At 34.2% G+C, this 19,524-nt stretch overlaps 3 protein-coding genes across 3 annotated transcripts; 1 reads left to right on the forward strand and 2 right to left on the reverse strand.

Moving 5' to 3' along the window:
* Positions 1–438: 438 nt before the first annotated feature.
* Positions 439–1,721, forward strand: LOC21397333 (S-type anion channel SLAH1). The gene is made up of 2 exons (XM_010100883.2): positions 439–1,332; positions 1,455–1,721. Exons 1-2 carry the CDS (start codon positions 439–441, stop codon positions 1,698–1,700), a joined length of 1,140 nt encoding a protein of 379 aa, XP_010099185.1. The 3' UTR covers positions 1,701–1,721.
* A 426-nt stretch (positions 1,722–2,147) lies between these two features.
* Positions 2,148–5,086, reverse strand: LOC21397334. The gene is made up of 2 exons (XM_010100884.2): positions 4,528–5,086; positions 2,148–2,860 (listed from the first exon to the last, which is right to left on the reverse strand). The coding sequence occupies exons 1-2, from the start codon at positions 4,808–4,810 to the stop codon at positions 2,478–2,480; spliced, it is 666 nt and encodes a 221-aa protein (XP_010099186.2). The 5' UTR covers positions 4,811–5,086; the 3' UTR covers positions 2,148–2,477.
* A 6,436-nt stretch (positions 5,087–11,522) lies between these two features.
* LOC21397335 (probable F-box protein At4g22030) lies at positions 11,523–12,902 on the reverse strand. Its single transcript, XM_010100885.2, has one exon. It carries the CDS (start codon positions 12,819–12,821, stop codon positions 11,523–11,525), a length of 1,299 nt encoding a protein of 432 aa, XP_010099187.1. The 5' UTR covers positions 12,822–12,902.
* Between the last annotated feature and the right edge of the window lie 6,622 nt (positions 12,903–19,524).

Raw genomic sequence — 19,524 nt, forward strand, 5'->3', positions numbered from 1 at the left:
AACGGCATTAATTATGAGCAGTGCTGTTTATAGAATAACAAAGCTTTTTCCCTGTAAACCATTTATTAGAGAGAAAATTACTGAATTGCATGTATCTGAATTTTTATCCTTACTTGTAATTAAAATTTTTTTAATTAATGTAGTCATTTGATTAAAAACAATATTATTTAAAAATAAAGAGTAAAAATCTAAATTTATAGACTCTGAAGGATATTTGTCTTTATTATTAACTTTTCAATTCATAATTCAATATGGGTGTTATCATGGTGAGGTGACCAAAATTTTGTTATGCTGACTAGATCAGTTTAGAAAAACATAAATTCTCTTATATATACACGTACCACAAAGCATGAAATGAAGTGAAACGCAGATCATCTTCCGCTCCAAGATCAGCCACTGATAAATTATCATCAGTATCCTAGAAGTATACTGATAATTATGGGAGACGTAGAAAATAAACCAACACTTGAGGAGGTCACAATCCATGTTTCCATCACTAATTCCACCCAATTAGTCAACCATGCAGTAGCACTGTCTGTTGATCATGAGAAAACCAAAACACTGCAATCACATTCTTCCATCTTAACCACAATCCATGCAGGCTATTTCAGAATAACCATCTCTCTCGCTGCCCAGGCTCTTCTATGGAAGATCTTGAGACTCTCTACCGATGACTCTAAAGCTGACATCCAGCGGATGTTCCGAACGCTTCCTTCGATGGCCTTTCTTCTGCTCTGGTGCCTCGCGATTTTGACACTGGTTTCGCTGTCGTTTCTCTACGTCCTCAAATGTTTCTTTCACTTTGACATGGTGCGAGCCGAGCTCTTGCATCACATAGGAGCCAACTATTTGTACGCTCCTTGGATTTCATGGCTTCTTCTTCTACAATCAGCGCCGGTGATCGTTCCGAAAACCATTTTGTACCAAGTTCTGTGGTGGGTTTTCACTGTCCCGATCTTGGTTCTCGACTTGAAAATCTACGGACAGTGGTTCACCACCGAGAAAAGGTTCTTATCAATGGTGGCAAATCCTACTAGCCAGATTTCTGTGATAGGGAACTTGGCGGGTGCCTTGGCGGCAGCAGAGATGGGCTGGAAAGAGAGCGCGATTTTCATGTTCTCGCTTGGAATGGCACACTATTTTGTGCTGTTTGTAACTCTTTATCAGCGGTTAGCCGGTGGAAGCAGGTTTCCTGCTATGATGAGACCAGCCTTCTTCCTGTTCTCAGCTGCACCAAGCTTGGCAAGTTTGGCTTGGACCTCCATATCCGGAGCCTTCGACACCGTCTCCAAGATGCTCTTCTTTCTCTCTTTATTTCTCTTCACGTCCCTGGTAAAGTCGCGCTCAAGCCTTGTGTCCTTATTCATATACACGTATTTTCGACAAATTTTCAGCAGATTCCGTCAAACATTCATAATTTATTATCTCACAAATAATTGTTTGCCGTAAAACAGGCTTGCAGGCCAGCCCTTTTCAAGAAATCGATGAGGAGGTTCACTGTTGTGTGGTGGGCATACTCATTCCCACTGACCCTTGTTGCTCTGGCGTCTTCCGAATACGCAAAGAAGGAAAAAGGAGGCATAGCTTCTGTGTTGATGCTGGTGTTGTCAATTCTTTCGATACTGGTCTTTCTTGGGTTGATGACGCTCACTGCCATTAATAACAATAATCTTTTGCGAAAAACTTCGGATTTTTACTAAGATCCTTGAGAACAGGAGACATGGAATAAGGCCCGGTTCAGATTCAGAGAAGTTTGTATCAACGTATGCTGATGATGACTGATGAATTATTCCTATTTAATCCATACCTGAACATCAAAACTGTTATTAACTCCCACAACTTCCCTGAATATTTACTTCATATAAATATGTTGTTCTTAAACGATAAACCATGCTACTGAGCAAACGTTTGTATTGAACATTTGAACTCCCTCAACTTCCCTTCTTTGTTAAACAACATATTCTGGTGTCAAAAAATAAAATTAAACGGAAATTTTTAAAGTTCTATAGATGATAGAGAGACCATGAGAGCTGAACAGAAACGTCTATATATTAGTAAGTCCGACACTAAAAATTGTAACTAAAAAAAAAAAAAAACTATATGATCGTCAGGACAGACATTTGGAATTAGATCATACTATTTTTCTGGCTTCCCTGTCCATAGTTGGTCAAATTTTACATACTATACGAAAACATATAGATAAATAAAACATAACAGAGCAATCAATCAAAGTTTTGTATATACTACAACTCATCCATTCTACTTCAGTTCCAGCTCTTCGATAAATTAAAACACAAAACTTAAAATCCTATTTATTTTTCTTTTCTGCTGCTTGTATTTTCTCCACACTTGCAATGATGCTATAGATGAAAACTGAACTCTAACTAACAAATCCATCATTGAACTCGCAACAAATCCTACAAAATACTTTTCAAAAAATTGAAATAAAATGAAATTTTTAAGAGGTCAATGATTCCTTAGGAATTTTTCTTGCTATTCGAACGCGACAATCCTCGATCCAATATTTGCAACTGGTTCCGCAGATTTTGGTTTTCCTCCAGTAGACGATCATACTCGAGGAGGAATCCTTCTGATTGTTTCTGCAAAGCAACTGCATTAGCTTCTGCAGCATGTATGTCCTTTGTTTTTGTCTCAAGCTCTGATTCTAGCTGCTTCAGTGTTGTCCGCAGTGTGGCCATCTCTTCTTCTTTGGCTTTGATTTCATCAGAACCGCCTGTCTTGCCATCCTCAAATGCTTGGTTCTGTTTCTTAACAGCCTCCAAAGTCTTCCTTCGTATACGAAGTTCTCTAATATAGTGGTGTAATCTATCTATCATGAGGACAAGAAATAGGGATGATCCTGCAAGTATTTGCCCCGAATTTAGATCATATTACACTGTTCAACAGTTAACAAGAAATTCATTAAGCAAACATGTCAACCGAAGTGAAACAGTACGAGAACATTAAGAAATATGGGAGGACCGTAAAGCAACATCAATTCCAGCCACCTTATACTTGGTTAGCATAACCCAAAAGGCTTCCTTAGAGATTATCAGATAATTATACTAAAAAATATATAAAGTGAAAATCTCGAAGTAAATAAAGCATTGTAATAGGTACATTCAAATAGAAGCAGTAACAATCCAAACATATTGGAACAGATCGAAACAAATCAAACAGAAAAGAAACTCCAATTCTAAAGAATGAGAATCACCTGATTGTCCATGTCTACCTTAGATTTCCCTAAACCTAAATTTCTATGAAAAATGAGTTACAGAGATCAAGACACGGAGATAAGAATGGCTTAAGTAATGCTTTAAGCTAACTGTCTAGAGCTCAAAATCTCAGCACTTCCTTTTCTATTTCTTAAAAAAAAACACAGAAAATGCATCGTAACTATCCAACATAAAACAAAACTTAAACCTGCTTTTATAGGCAACAAACAATGTCAAATATGAACAAGAAATATGGCCTCCTCTCAATTCAGTGACTAAAAGAGAAACACATCAAACAGCGCTACCCTGGGAAATCAGGATCAGAAGTTAAAGAGATAATGATATAACATAATGATTCATGTAAAAATATGAAGCCTTCAATTTTCCTTGCGTACAAAAATTCTAAATCCTAAAATTTAACAAAATCTATACTTATTTTTCTTGCCCTGAAATCCAGCTTTCTAGTAATTAGCACATACCCTGATTACTGGATCGACATTCAATAAGGCACATAAAAAGAAGCTTTAACAATCCATTTCATTAATTTCATTATCCATTGAAAGATATGGTGCATCAAGCAGCAACTTTCTATCTATGTGATCTGTGATAGAATAATGGAACTAACTCTGTGTTCCCCTATTTATGTCCCTTTCAATGTCCCTCCAATAATATTGTGACACGTCAATTAAACTGTCACATTAATTAAAAAATTCTTATTACGTCAATTAAAAAGTCATGACGTGACATGTTATTATTGAGAAATATGGAATGGGACATGAAAAAGGGGCATATGAACCGGTTCCATAAAATAATACGGAAAGTCAATTCTAAAATCCCTAGAAGCAATCACCATAGAAATAATAAATGCAAATCACCATCAGATCACGAATTCTTACAATGCTCAAAAAAAAAAAAAAAAAAAGGTTTTCGGGGAACAAATCAACCAGATCCAGAAAACTAAAGATAACTTCTTTTACAAGTTACCCTAATGGACGAAACACTGATCCTCACAAAATAAAATGCACAAAAATATCATCTTTCAAAATTTCGCAAAATTAATAAAACAGTAATGTTGTTGACGAAATAAAAAAGGAACAAAAAATATCATCTTTATTATCCTCAATTCCTCTCATCCTAATCAAGCACATTTTAATCGGAATCGCCAACACCAAATATAAAATTCACAAACCAGAACACACAAATGTATATAAATTAACATCAGAAAAAGAAAAAGAAAACAAACGAAAAATACCTAGAATGGAAAATGAAAAAATCAACCGAAAAGCTGTTCAAATTGGGTGGCAAAATTTACCCATGAGAGTGGCCTCGAGAAGGTGTTTGGCCATGATGACCTGATCGGTGGGATTGGAGGCGCCGTCGTCGATCCAGCGCTTCTGGATCTTAACCATGCTGTAGACGCTCGACGCGAGCAACACTGCGGCAGTCGCCGACACCGTCTTCACCACGACCGGTCCACGGCCGCGCTTCACCCGATCCAACGCCATGATCACAAGCTTCCGCAGCGGCGTCTTGAACGACATCAGGATTATCACCGCCATCTCCGACAAAACCACCATGAACAGAAGCTGAATCATCCTCTCTCAACACAGAACGAGGAAAGGCAAGAGCTTGGATGGATTTTGAGTTTGAGGAACGGAAGTTGTGTAAGGTTGCAGAGTTTTGTCGTAGGCTGGGGCGTAGAGAATCGGAGAAGAACCGGAGGATGTTTCGGAGCTCAAGAAAGAATCGATGGATCGATAATGGAAGTTATTGAGGAGGGAGAGGGAGACTTTTAATAATATTGATGTGGTATCTGCTTCAAAAGTTTTTGTCGTTTAAAGTCCTTCAATTGTTTCTCCTTTCTCTTTCTTTCTTTCTTTTCTCTTTTTTTCCCCTTATTTTTGGTTTGGAAGTCATTTTATAGTTTATGTTTATAATTTTTAAATAATTATTTATTCTATTTTTAAAAACGACGTTTGGTTCATTGATTAAAATTATTTTTAATTTATGTGTATTTTTTATGAGAGAAAATACTGTAACGAACTATGAATCATGATTCGAATCGGGGTATGAATCCTCCAACCAAACAACCTCTTAAAAGTTGAAAGAAGAGATTTTTTTTTTTCACACTAGACATCTAAAATTAGAATGGTGAAAATTTGCTAATAAAATTATTCTTGTATTCTTAATATTTAAGAAATGTAATAGCCAATAGGATGTCCTCAATAAAAGTCCCTTTAACTTTCTTTTTTATACAATTAAAGTATGTTTGGTACACCGTATGAACACTTTGTATTATATTATTTAATAATAATATAATGTTTGATAATATTTAAAATTAATACAATACGAAGTGTGATATCTAATACAGAAAAAAATTTATATACTAGACCGTATTATGCAATTTAACTTAAAATACTATATTAAAAATATATAAAATATTTCACAAATATCAAGGCTCAGGGTTGGGTTTTAGGACCGACGTTGCGGTCGAGTTTCAGAACCAGAATGATGTTGAGTTTATATTTTTTTTTAAATTACATTTAAACCTTAAACTTTTTAAAAACTATATTTTAACCCCTAAACTTTTAAAAATTATGTTTTGACCCTTCAATTTTTTCAAAATTATATTTTAATCCCTCAACTTTTTCAAAATTATATTTTCCCCAAAATTACAATTTGACCCACTTTTCAATTTTTTTTTTATAAAAGACCCTAGCATCTACTTTCTCTCTTGCGTCGAGATTAAAGTTGAATTAAGTTATGATTATGTCTAAATTTTATCTTATTACAAATTAATACGTAAATAGATTACAATAGTATAATATTTAATAATACCACTAATCAAATACCGTGTTATATAAAAATTTTATAATGTAATACAATACTATACAATACTATACAATATAATACAATACAATATAGTGCACTAAATATGCCCTATACTTCTGCACAATATCAATTGCATTTGCACTCACTTTGGTATGTAAAATTTTGTAAAAACGTTTTTTTTTTACTCGAGTAAATTTAGTAAGCAACAAATAAAATTTTGTAATCAACAATATTATTATATTTGAGTCAAATCCTTCTGTTCTCAATATTTGAGAAATCCAATATCTTCAAACTCGATGTGCTAACTAGTCAGTCAAATCCAAAATGCAATAATGATTCAAATGGGAAAACTTTCAATTGAAACTTATTTTTAGCACAATTTGAAAATGCATGAAACAAATATACTCCTCCTTTTTCTTTTTTTTTTTGTTTTGTTTTGTTTTCCTAAATAATATTATAATTAATTGACTATGTATGAAAATGGAACCAACTATATATAATATGCCATTCCCACTATACCATAATGAACTATAATATATTTTTTTTTTAACTCACCAAAAAGAAGAGTTGCAGACATGTTGAGATAAAAACCACAAGGTTGGTCTGAAATTAGGATGTTAAACTGTAAGAATAGTCCCACTGAACCCCTCAAAACTTTAATTAAACAAAATGCTTAAGGTAGTATATTGGTGGGAAAGAAAATTTTGCTATAAAAACAGATGATGAGATTATCAGTCGTTGGTTGGAGACGTTTGGTTCATGAATTAGAATAATGAGATTATAATTATTTTTTATTTACGTGTATTTTTATAAGAAAAAATACTGTAACGAACCACGAATTATGATTCGAATCGGAATACGAATCTCCTAACTAAACAACTCATAAATATGTATTAGTACTACTAACTATCGAAAGTTAGAAAAGCAACGCCCCTTTTAAAAAAGTTAGAAAGCAACACCACTCAAAAAAAAAAAAAAAAAAAAAGGAGTTGGAAAGCAACAGCTCTTTAATTGGTATTACCTCCAACTGCCCATCACGTCTACTTGGTTTAGTCTGCCACAGTGAAATGATTTCGAGCTCATGCTCATTGTATTCATCATTACGCCACACAACTATATACTTGCTATGTAAAAACAAAATGTCCCTTTTATTTCATTAAAAAAAATGTCCCTCTTACTTGGTTAATATATATAATTGGCCTAATCCATGGTTTGTTCGTCATCCATCCCAATTTTTTTAATTTGAGACCCGAAAGTTTTATTATTTTTTTTAAAGACTATTTTAAATATAAACGGAGCGTATTTGGGGTGCTCTTATCCCGTCTCATCACATAAACTAATTAACACAACTCGTGACAACCAAGTTGTATATAATGTAAGTCTAAGTCCTCTAATGCGTGTTTTTTTTATCTATTTAGTTCGCTGATTCGAGTTGATATGTGACTTTATGTGAGAGTTTTTTACTGCAATAAAAAAATTATATGTAATTATTTCTGATAACTTTTTACTGTAATAAAACTCAAATCGGTTAAATGAATATGACCTTTATTTACTCGTATTATCGCTCTTTATGAGTGCACATTACCCTCTCTAGTAGGAATGGCCATTTTTTTTCCTTGCAGTTCATGACATGGTGAGACTAGCATAGTTGCACAATAATGGAGCAACAAAAAATATTGATCAGTTAAAATTTGGTCATTTTAGCATCAATTTATTGACCTTCTACTTCAGAGAGCGATAGCTTAATCACCTTAAATTACTCACCAGAAACAGTGACAATAATTTATGCATTAATATCCTCTCTGGCTATTTTTTAAAATCTTTGAGTGTTTGCTTAGAGAATCAACAACCAAACTGTTAGCTTTTTTTCACCAACTTTTCATCATAATTGGTAGATATGGTCACCTATTACCCGGAAAGTCTTTTTTTTTTTTTTTTTTTAAAGGATACAACTTTTTTCGGAAAAGGTTTTGGTAACAACTAGATTAAAATCGAAAATTACTAAGGAGATAGAGTTCTTTCTGAGATTGTATTATTTTATAAATGTTCCGGCCCTGACAAGCTATATCAACCTTATAATATGCTTCTCACTTGGAAAAACTACTATACTAACAGATATCACCAGTTTTTTTTTTTTTTTTTTTTCCTGATACTGATGACAAAAATTGTCAAAAATATAATCTTCAACATGAAATGGTATTAATTAATGTAAATGTTAATCCTATGCATTTAGAGTTGGTCCCTGATTTGATGACAATTAGTTAGGTTAACCATCCAGTTACTTCTATATATATATATATATATATATATATATCCATCTTCTTTTCTCTTTCGAGTTTTTTTTTTTTTTTTTTTTTAAGAATTACTGTTCTTCTTTCTTTTCTTTGATTTACATATATTTATTAATTTAGTTGGTAGTTAATTAATTAACCAGTTATCCATCATGATCAATGACTATTGCAAGACGTACAGCTTGAATGCAATTGGGGAATATTGTTAGTAGCTAGTGGAGTATACATTATTATATGTAAATAAGGCGTTGTGAGAGAGATTGATATATGTACATAAGTATACATTTACATACATACATACACATAATCTATATATTATTTATCATATTTTTGTCTAAATTTGTGGAAAATAAGTAGGGTTGGTGGTGGTAGCATGGAATTTTCATCCACATGAACTCCCTGTTGCAATAATGGCCCCGTTCATTTCGCCGATTCGAGTTTTGTTACAGTAAAAAGTTCTCAGAAATAGTCACATCTAACTTTTTTGCTACAGTAAAAAGTCTTCACACAAAATTACATCTCAACTTAAATTATAAACTCGAATCAGCGAAGTGAACGGGCCTCATTGATTTCCGAATACATATGGGTCAAATTACTGGTACTATTTGACTACTTCAGCTTTTTATATATTATATTTTTTTAATGCTTAATTTAACAATATATTAGCTATTGTAAATGAGCAACTGGTATCGAAATTTGGTCCTGTGTTCCAAAGCATTTAGCAGTTAAAAGTAATTCACAAAAATTATCAAAAATTATTGTGGGTTCTTTCTGTTTTTGTTTTCCCTTTTTGATAAATTAAATGGAATTTCGTTGCATGGCATAATTTACGCCAAAACAAACTAACTAGGGTCTTTCAAGTTTGTTATTTTCTTTTTTGGAAGTTTGGACAATGACAACAACTCTTTACGTTAAAGAGCAAAAACAATATTGCAAATGGGGGCAACTGTAAAGATTCTGGGCCTCTCGTTTTGAGCAACCAAAAAAAAAACAAAAAACTCTGGGTCTTTCATTTTCCACGTTTTTGGTTACTTTCTAACTTAATTTCGTTTTTTCGTAGCATACTATAGGGTGATATAAAATTCAACTTATTATTCATGTCCTTATATTTTGTTATGCATTAGTTATTAATTGTGACTATTGTTATATAATATATATATATATATATATATATATATTTTGTTTCTCTTAAGCCAATGTCTTCCAAGAATCATACATAAAAAAGAAGAAGAAGAACACAAGGAATTACTTAGTTCGGATTTCTAGGAAATCCAACATCCAAGGGCAGACGCTGGAAAACCTCTAGTCCAATGCACTATAAATTCACAGTTCTCACTTTTGATGAATCACTCAGTTACAAGTTTCAATATCCCAAGTTTACCTAGAAATTCTCACTGTTTCTCTCTCTAGCACTCACCGAGAAATACAAATTATGTTCTAGAAAGAGAAAGCACAAAATAAGAAATGAAAGACTTATTAACTAACTTTCTGCGGTTTCTATTTATACTACGTATAAAATAGAACACCTTATATTAACCCGAGTTAGGAAATTAACCACAATTGATTAACTGAGATAATTAAGTTTATCTCAACAACTAATTAGGCTGCAGTCTCATTAGTTATAACAAGTTTAATCTGTTAATAACCAACTCATGAATCAGAGTCACATTATTAATATATATATATATATATATAGACACACACAAAGTGATAAGCCAGTTTGCTGAATGTTGACTAGTTACTAACCAGTGTGGACAAATTCATAATAAGAAAAGGGCTTTTTTAATATAGAAGCAGAGTCCATACACAACCGATCGAATTCCTTAAGTTGTCAACTCGGGCTTTCGCTTGGTGGGTGTATACTGCATTTGGAAAACTCATTTTCATTTTCGGAGAGAAAGAAAAATAGAGCGTATAAAGGGGAATGAAAAGTAATGACAGAATTTAGAGAACAATTAATAAATAGTAGTTTTATGTAAATCCAGATTTAGTACTACTCTGCTAAACTATTAAAATTAGTGGCCGAAACTTGGAAGAAAGTTTAAAAAAAAAAGGGTGGAGAAAGAGGAAAACTAATAAGAAAGAAACCAAAATTAAGAAGGGTAAAAATTTAAATAACACACATGAAAACTTCACAAATGCCATTCAATACCAGTACATATGCTATTTACTCCCAAAAATATTTGAAAGTAAGTAATTTCCTGTAATTTATGTTTTTCTTTTTAGTACTACTCTGCTAAACTATTAAAATTAGTGGCCGAAACTTGGAAGAAAGTTTAAAAAAAAAAGGGTGGAGAAAGAGGAAAACTAATAAGAAAGAAACCAAAATTAAGAAGGGTAAAAATTTAAATAACACACATGAAAACTTCACAAATGCCATTCAATACCAGTACATATGCTATTTACTCCCAAAAATATTTGAAAGTAAGTAATTTCCTGTAATTTATGTTTTTCTTTTTCTAAGAGAAAATTAGGGAATCATTCCTTTAGCCCGTCTTTCAAAGAAATGAAGATACAAATCATTTTTCAAGCAAACTATATAATAACAATAATAAAGTTATAACCAATCTAAAATTTATTATATGTTCATAACTTCTTCCAAATATATTATATGTTTTTTTGTTATGACTTGAGTAAGACAATTATAAACAGCTTTCAACGCTTGTCTCTTTTCTTTAGCTCCCCTCGTTCACATTTTGATAGCTGTAATGCAGAGCTTACACGTGATCTATAAATACACGAAATTATAAATAAATAAACCATTAGTAAAAAACTACATATATGAGAAGCATGTACATTTCACTTCATCAATATACTATATTGTAATAATTAAGTATAAATACACTCATTGCGCTTTATTTTTGACCATTTATGAGTTTCAATTTATGGGGTTCAACAGAATTAATGAAAACGAAAATTTCCTCATGTAACTCGTCTTATAACTTCAGTTGCTTGATTAACTAGCACAAACATCTCATCATGGAATCAAAGAATAAAATGGAATCCAGAATAAGATTCAAAACAAGGCTAAGGAATATGAAAAAAATGAACAAATTGATTATGATGTTGTTAGCTTATAGGTACACTTTTATGTACAAATTGTATCAGCTCAACTACATGTGATCATAATTGAAATCTCATGATCAGAAAGGTCAAAAAAAAAAAAAAATCATAAGATCACAAATCAGAAAAGCTTGCTTGCGAACTCTTCTTCGATCTCACGATCATGATGATCCACACCATTGAATCTTCTTGATCTTGAATTCCTAGAGTTATCAGCAAGATTTCTCAGCTCTGACAAGCTCCTTCCCAACTGCAAAGCCACTTTGGTTTCAAACACTTCGCCATTCTCTCTCCTCTCAAAATCTCTCTCGTTCAGATTCGACTCTATTGTCTCTTCCACGAGCCTAAAGAAACCGGCATTACTTCGATACATCTCAAACACCATCCCAACTTGCCCGCCATGTTCGAAACTGTTCACGACGCTGGCCAGAGCCCCGCCGACGACTCCGGCGACAAGAGGCACCGTTCCATGATGAGAAAATGCGGTTCCTAGAGCAGCCAAACCGGTTAAAACTGGTCCAGAAATGGCCAAAACTTTGTTCAAATTCAATGCCTTTTTGCTCAGCCTCAAGTAGTCTTCAAGGTCTTTCCTTTCTATCACCCCACAAATCTCTCTCATTTCCTCTTCCAACTTCTCACTCCAACCATTAGTACTGCTAGTCATAGTTTTTTTCACTACTCGTTTTTGGTGAACTTTTCTCGGCCACCAAACGGCAGGCTCAACTTTCTTGGGGAACTTCTCGAGCATTGCGCCTAATAGGGGAAGAGGGTAGGCCTTGTCCAGGGCTAGAACTCTCTCCATCGCTTCGTTTACGTCCGAAGAGGTCACGTTTCCGAGGGAAAGTTTAGTTTCGATTTCTCTGAGAAGCTGCTTGAAGAGTCTAGAGGCATTTCTTTGCTCTTCCGCGAGCTGTGAGGGTTGGATTTTGTTCATCACAGCCAGTAGTCCGGTGGCTGCCAAGTAGAGGATAGTAGCGCCGAGCTTGAGCGCTTCCGCGGATGATCCAGACACCGCGGTGGCGGCTGCTGAGATTCCGGTCATTGTGGCGGCGGTGAGAGTGATTGAATTGACAGATGTCAGGAGGAGAGTGTTCCAATTGTCGCGCTGAGCTCCGATGTTGTTGTGCATCTCAACTCTGTCCGCGACAGCCTCCATGATCGCGTACATCTTCTCGATAATCGCCTTTTCGTTAGAAAGATTTGGACTAATTGTACGTCTTGTGTAGGAACGATCTATAATTTGTTCCGCACGACTCGTAATGTTCTCCAAGTTGTCCGCAAAACTTTTAGATGGGAGCTTCGGGAGAGCAACCGGAGTTTTCGGTATGTTAATGGTGGCTCTGATGTTGGATCTTCTCGAATCATGGATTTGAGACGTGCCCTTCACAGAAAACACGGTTGAAGAAAGAAGGGTTGCCATAATATTTGCTCAAACAATATTCTAGGACAAGTGATTTTTGTGTGAGGTTTGATTGATTTGAAGGTTTACGAGGATGTTGATGTTGTTGTGTTTTCTTGTTTGTGATTTTTCAAGATGAGAGTGAGAAGTGAATTGGGATGGAGAAGAAGTAGAGATGGGTATTTATACAAGAAATTAATAACAAGATAATGAAAAAGTCAATGAAAATGTTCTCAAGCTTTGAAAGTTTGAATGAGCTCAAATCCTACGGCTAAGACTGCTTCTCATCTTGGATTCTGTCAGTTTATTTCTGGTCGAAGCCCGCTATTTGGCTGCTTGGGGCAGTTGGGACTTGAAAATTGAAATCTGGTTTATTTGACTTTGAAACTGCCTTAACGGGGAATTCTTCAACATAGAACAAATTATATATTAGTTCAACAATATATTAGCTATTGTAAATGAGCAACTGGTATCGAAATTTGGTCCTGTGTTCCAAAGCATTTAGCAGTTAAAAGTAACTAATTCACCAAATTATCGAAAATTATTGTGGGTTCTTTCTGTTTTTGTTTTCCCTTTTTTAAAATTAAATGGAATTTCGATGCATGCAGTGGTGGAACTTTGGGCCGGCGGGTAGACCCATATGCCGGCCCAACCAAAGTGGAAATTCGGGCTCAAGCAGCCCGAATTTCGGCACCTCGCTGGAGCCAGCCGCCATGTAGGCGCCGTCAACCGCCGTCCGCCGGAGTTTTGTTTTGAATTTTTCCGGCGAAGCCCGATTTGCCCAACCCGCCCCGACTGCCCGAAAATCACGAAAACAGTAAAAATTCTGACCGTTGGTGCCCGACCCAATTTTTGCCAGAAAACCCGAATGCCCGACATGCCTGAGCTGCCCAAAAACCCATCCAAAGGCTAGTTTTTTGCCCGAACCTGAACCCGCCGAACCCTACACTAGCCGTTGCACCCCGAATTTTTTGAAAAAAAAAAAATCAATTTTTTAACCCAAAAATTTCTCTATAAATACCCATATCCCCCACACATTTTTCTCACTCAAACTCTCTCAATCCCTCTCAATTTCTCTCAATCTCTCTCAATTTCTCTAAATCTCTCTCAATCTCTCAAATCTTTATCACAATTTTTCTAAAAACTATCACATTGTCCTAAAGCTCTCTATCTCAAATCGCACTTATTTTTTTATAATGGATCCTTTTGGTTATAGTGGTATTCCCGTTGATGCCCACACAACGTGGAAGAAGGACAATTTCCCACTAATAAATTTGTTACGTAGGAATCTACTAATCTGAGCCCTGCTGGACGTACTGGAGGTCGTGGTCGTAATGGTGGTGGGCGTGGAGAAGCGGCGACGGCGAGTGCCAGTGCGACTGCGTCTGCAAGTGTTGCAACCTCTAGGAGGAAATGCAAGCTCACCTCGACAGTTTGGGATCACTTCGACATAATTGAGGAGATCGACAATGAAGGTAACACTAAACATATAGCTCAGTGTAAATATTGTTTATCCAAATTACAAGGTAACACTGTACACGGCACCACACACTTGAGAAGACACTCTGAAAAGTGTCTTCAAAAGCTTAGCCAATCCGGCGGACCCGAACTCCGCCAAACACAATTATCTTTTGATCGCGCAACTTGTGGTCTAACCAATTGGAAATACGATCCGCAAGTAGAACGTATGGACGTTGCACAAATGATAGCTGCTTTAGATCAACCACTTAGTTTTGTAGAGCATCCTAATTGGTAACGATATATTAAGGTTGTACATAATCCTAATGCACAGTCCACTTCAAAAACTACTCTTAGAAAAGATTTATTAAAATTATTTTAAAAAAAAGAAGCATTAATAAACCTTTTACACTCGACTAGCGGGTGCGTTGCGTTAACGGAAGATATTTGGTCTGCTGTTGCCAATAAAGATTTTTTAGCTGTAATGGACATTACTTTAAAGGATTTAATTTAGATAAGAGAATATTATGTTTTAAATGTGTTCTAGGATCACATAGTGCGGATTTAATATATAATACCATTTTAAATGTAATTGATGAATTTAAATTAATATATTAAGTAATGGCTATAACATTAGATAATTCTAGTGCCAATACAAAAGCAATCAAGTTCTTTGAAAATAATTTAAGTTTATTCGGTGACGGTACTATTTTCCACCAACGTTGTGCATGACACGTAATTAATTTAGTTGAAAAATCCGGTTTAAAAGAAATGGGTAATCACATTAAAAGAATTAGAGATAGTCTTACATGGATTCAAGGTAGTAACTAAAGACAAGAAGATTGGTTTAGGTTCTTACAAGCATTAAATATTCCTCCCAGAGCATTAGTGTTAGATATGCCTATAAGATGAAACTCAACTTACATAATGCTTCAACAATGCATCCCCTATAAGGATGATATAACAAACTATATGTGTGTAAAAGTAGGAGTAAGACATATAGACGCATGTGATTGGCAAATTGCTAAAGTTTTGTATCCATTTTTAGGCAGGTTTCATAAAGTGACTCTAAAACTTAATGGAACATATTACCCAACATCACCTTTAGCTTTAGGAGAACTTTTACATATTAGTATTTTATTTAGCGAATATAGGGAGGACTCAATCTTAGCAGTTCCTATCCATTCTATGGAAGAGAAATTTATAAAATATTGGTCTAAGTTGCCTTTGTTGTATGGTTAGGTTCTATTTTTTATCCTAGATTAAAATTAGAAGATTTAGAAAGTGGTTTAGAAAACTCAGGTGAATTTTTAGGCATCAATTGTAAGGACCAATATCCAATAATAAAGGAAAAAATATATTCGATCTATAGTAAATATGAGATTAGGTTTAGAGTACCTCCTAGAGTACAGGAACCGCAACAATAAGACGAAAACCCGCATTCATTTTTGAATGTTTTCGGGTTGAAGAAGAAGATAAAGACAACTCAAACAGAAGCTGGGAGTAAATCTTCGTCAACAAGTGGCAGTGGCAGCAGCGGCGGCATCTTCAACGAGCTTATGGCGTACCTCATTGCATACTTAGTAGTCGACGGTACGGCATAATCGTTTGACTTAGTTCAATGGTGGAGGGCACGGGCATTAACTTGGCCAATCCTAACTCGATTGACAATGGATAGATTTTTTATCTCAGTCTCCACTATCTCATCTGAACAAGCATTCAGTACTACAACAAGAATACTTGAGGAACGCTAGAATGCATTGCAAAGGGATATTGTTGAAGCCTTGGTTTGCATTAAGGATTGAGATCGGGCCGATCAACGTCTACAGGATATAATTTCACCGGCAAGCCAAGAATGGATCAATGAATTTAATCGATTAACACTTAATTTTGAAGACGATCCTTAAGCTTCAAATTAAATTGTAAATTTGTAATTTGTAAATATATATTTACTGTTGACATTGTATTTGTAATTGTATAACTTTGTAAGTTTGTAAAATTTGTAATTCGTCACAGAATGATTGCACTCTTTTTTCCTTGCCAAGTTTTTATCCCAATTGGGTCTTTCTTGATAAGGTTTTTAACGAGTCAATCATGAATTATGAATTTAATATACATCATTAATATACATGATTCATTTATTCAATTGTATTAATAATGTCTGTTGAATGTTGATTTTGATTTTTATATAATATTAACATAAACTAATTTAATAATTATAAAAATTAAAAAATATTAAAAAAAATTTCAGGCTATTCGGGCAGGCTCGGGCGGCCCGGCCGGGTTAGGGCAACCAAATATAAGCCCGCGGCCCGTTCAAGTGTATTCTCGGGCTCAAGCGGGCGGCCCGAATTTTTCAGGAGGGTCGGGCTCAGGATCGGGCAAAAACTCAGTATTTTCGGGCGGCCCATCTAAAGTTCCAGCACTAGTTGCATGACATAATTACACCAAAACAAACTAACTAGGGTCTTTCAAGTTTGTTATTTTCTTTTTTGGAAGTTTGGACAATGACAACAACTCTTTACGTTAAAGAGCGAAAACAATATTGCAATGGGGACAACTGCAAAGATTATGGGCGTTTCATTGTGAGCAACCAAAAAAAAAAAATTATGGGCCTTTCATTTTCCACGTTTTAGGTTATTTTCTAACTTAATTTCATTTTTTCGTAGCATACTATAGGGTGATATAAAATTCAACTTATTGTTCATGTCCTTATATTTTGTTATGCATTAGTTATTAATTATATATATATATATATATATATATATATTTTTTGTTGTGGTTGTTCCTAAGCCACACTACAACAAAACGGGTTATTAGCGACGACATATCGTCGTTAAAAAGAAAACAAAATTTTTGAACGACTTGTCCTCACATTCACTATTTGCGACGACATGTTGTTGCACAAAATTTCAGTATTAGCGACGATATGTCGTCACTAAAATTTGACATATTATTCATGACGACATGTCATCGCTAATATCTGTTGGCCCCAAAACCAATCTAGCGCCAATGATATTGGTGCAAGTTTGTCCATTATTTGCGACGACATGTCGTCGCAAATATTGATTGTTACAGCTGGCGGTGACGTGGCCAGAAAGAGTCAAAAAATTTGACATTTACCAACTAATAGGTTCCAGATATTTCTTTATTTTTTACGACCACATATTGAAAAGTCGTTGCAAAAAATAGTTTCACAAAATTCTTTTCAGATCAACTGTTTTTGCGACGACAATTGTCGTCACAAAAAAGGGTTCTAGAAAATTCTACCAAGGACGACCATTTTTTGCGATGACTTGTTTAATAATGTCATTGCAAATAATTGAGAATTTAAATTTCTTAAAAAAAATGGCGGAAACTTTGGCGGTTTCTTTAAAATTATTTGCGACGACATTTTAATAAAGTCGTCGCAAAAAAAGAGCACGAGTATATTTCTCAAGAATATTCTCAGAAATATTAATGTGGTGAAGAAGAACGATGTCGTTTTTATATTAATTGCGACAACTATTTAATATTTTTTGCGACGACATAATGTCATCGTAAAAAGCCACCTGTATAACCGCGATCGCAGAACTCTTTTCTCCACTTTTTCTAATGACCCTATTAGTTTTCTCTCTCCTTCTCCGTCCAAAACCTCTAAAAACCGTCTAAAAACTCTAAAAAAGCGTAAAAATATCATTCTATCTTTAAATCCTTCATTTGTGGAGAAAAGTATTCCGAAAAACTCTAAAAAAATGGAGTTTTCACCTCGTCGTCACCGCCCATTTTTCTGACCATCATCATCGTTTTCCAAATGCCGTTGCCCTCCCAGCCATGCTGTCATACCGTTTTCTAACCCCCGGTGTTTGTGGGTTTGGATTTTGTGAGTTAATATTTTAGTTTTTTATAAATTGATTTTGGTATTTTGGTTGTGGTTTGTGGTTTTGTTTTGGATTTTGACTTTAGTTTGTGAATTGTAAATTAGAATTGAAATTGAAATTTGTGGTAATTAGATTGAAATTTGTATGAAATTTGTTTGATGATGATTATGTGATGATGATTAAAAAATAGGCGACTTATGGAAATATTAAGAAATTAAAAATAATATATGATGAGTAAAAAATTTAGATGAAAATTTAAATTAGTATTATATTATTAATTAAAAAAATTAAAAATAAATATTATAAAATAGTTAATTGGATGTTAAAGACATATTACAATATAATTTGTGTTAATTTTCATAAAATTTGATAAAACTTCATAACAGGTAATCATGTCTATCCCAGTCGCTACTTATGCTGGCTCTTCAAGGGGAGCGTCGCCTCCACCCGATCCTTATAGGTTGCCATCACACTGTGAGTCTGGTATGTTAGAATATAATTATAAATTTGTTAAATTAATTACATCATTATTATATGATCACTAAATATATTTCATTCTACAGTGCCCGATGCTGCACCTCGACGACGTCGTAAGTATACTCGTAATGTTTAATTATATTTTTTTATTTAAATCTCATTATGTATTTAATTATTTTTCTTATAATATTTGTAGCATCAGAAGGAGGGAGAAAGAGAAACGCAAATCCAGACGCAGTCTACTACTTCTGGATCATCTGCGGTAGGAGCAGTTAACGAGCAGGATATTATGGAGCAGTTTATGGGCACTCGCACACTCCCACAAAAGGTTTATCGAGGGGATGGCTCATGCTCGACAAGATCTTCTACGACACGTTCGGACCCACACGTAAAAAAATACTTGCAACAAATGTGATGCTGCTAATTTAGGAGATTAGATTTTTATTAATGTAACAATTTTTATTTCCGTACATTTCTACTATAATTAAATTTTTATTTTATTTTATTAATTATTTTTTACAATAAGAATTTTTATTTTTATTTTTATTATTTATTAATTATATTTAATATTGGGTTTAAATATATAGTAATATACAACATTAATTATTAAAATGAGAAAAAATAAATAAAAAATTAAAATATTATTTGCAACGACAAATGTGGTCGCAAAAAATATAAGCCACGTCAACAAATTCTGCACCTTTTGCGACGACTTAATTCATAAAATGGCGTCGCAAATACTCAATGTCATGCCACCTTAACGATGTAACCGACGAAATAATTACAGCGACTCATTTGCGACTATTGTCGTCGCAAATATAATTGCGACGATTGATTGTCGCTCAAAAATTATTTTTGCGACGAAACAATTGTAGCGACAGGTTTGTGACAACAAAAGTAATGATAGAATTTAGAGAACAATTAATAAA

Source organism: Morus notabilis, unplaced genomic scaffold, assembly GCF_000414095.1.
Source record: "Morus notabilis unplaced genomic scaffold, ASM41409v2 Scaffold1292, whole genome shotgun sequence".
Lineage (NCBI taxonomy): Eukaryota > Viridiplantae > Streptophyta > Magnoliopsida > Rosales > Moraceae > Morus > Morus notabilis.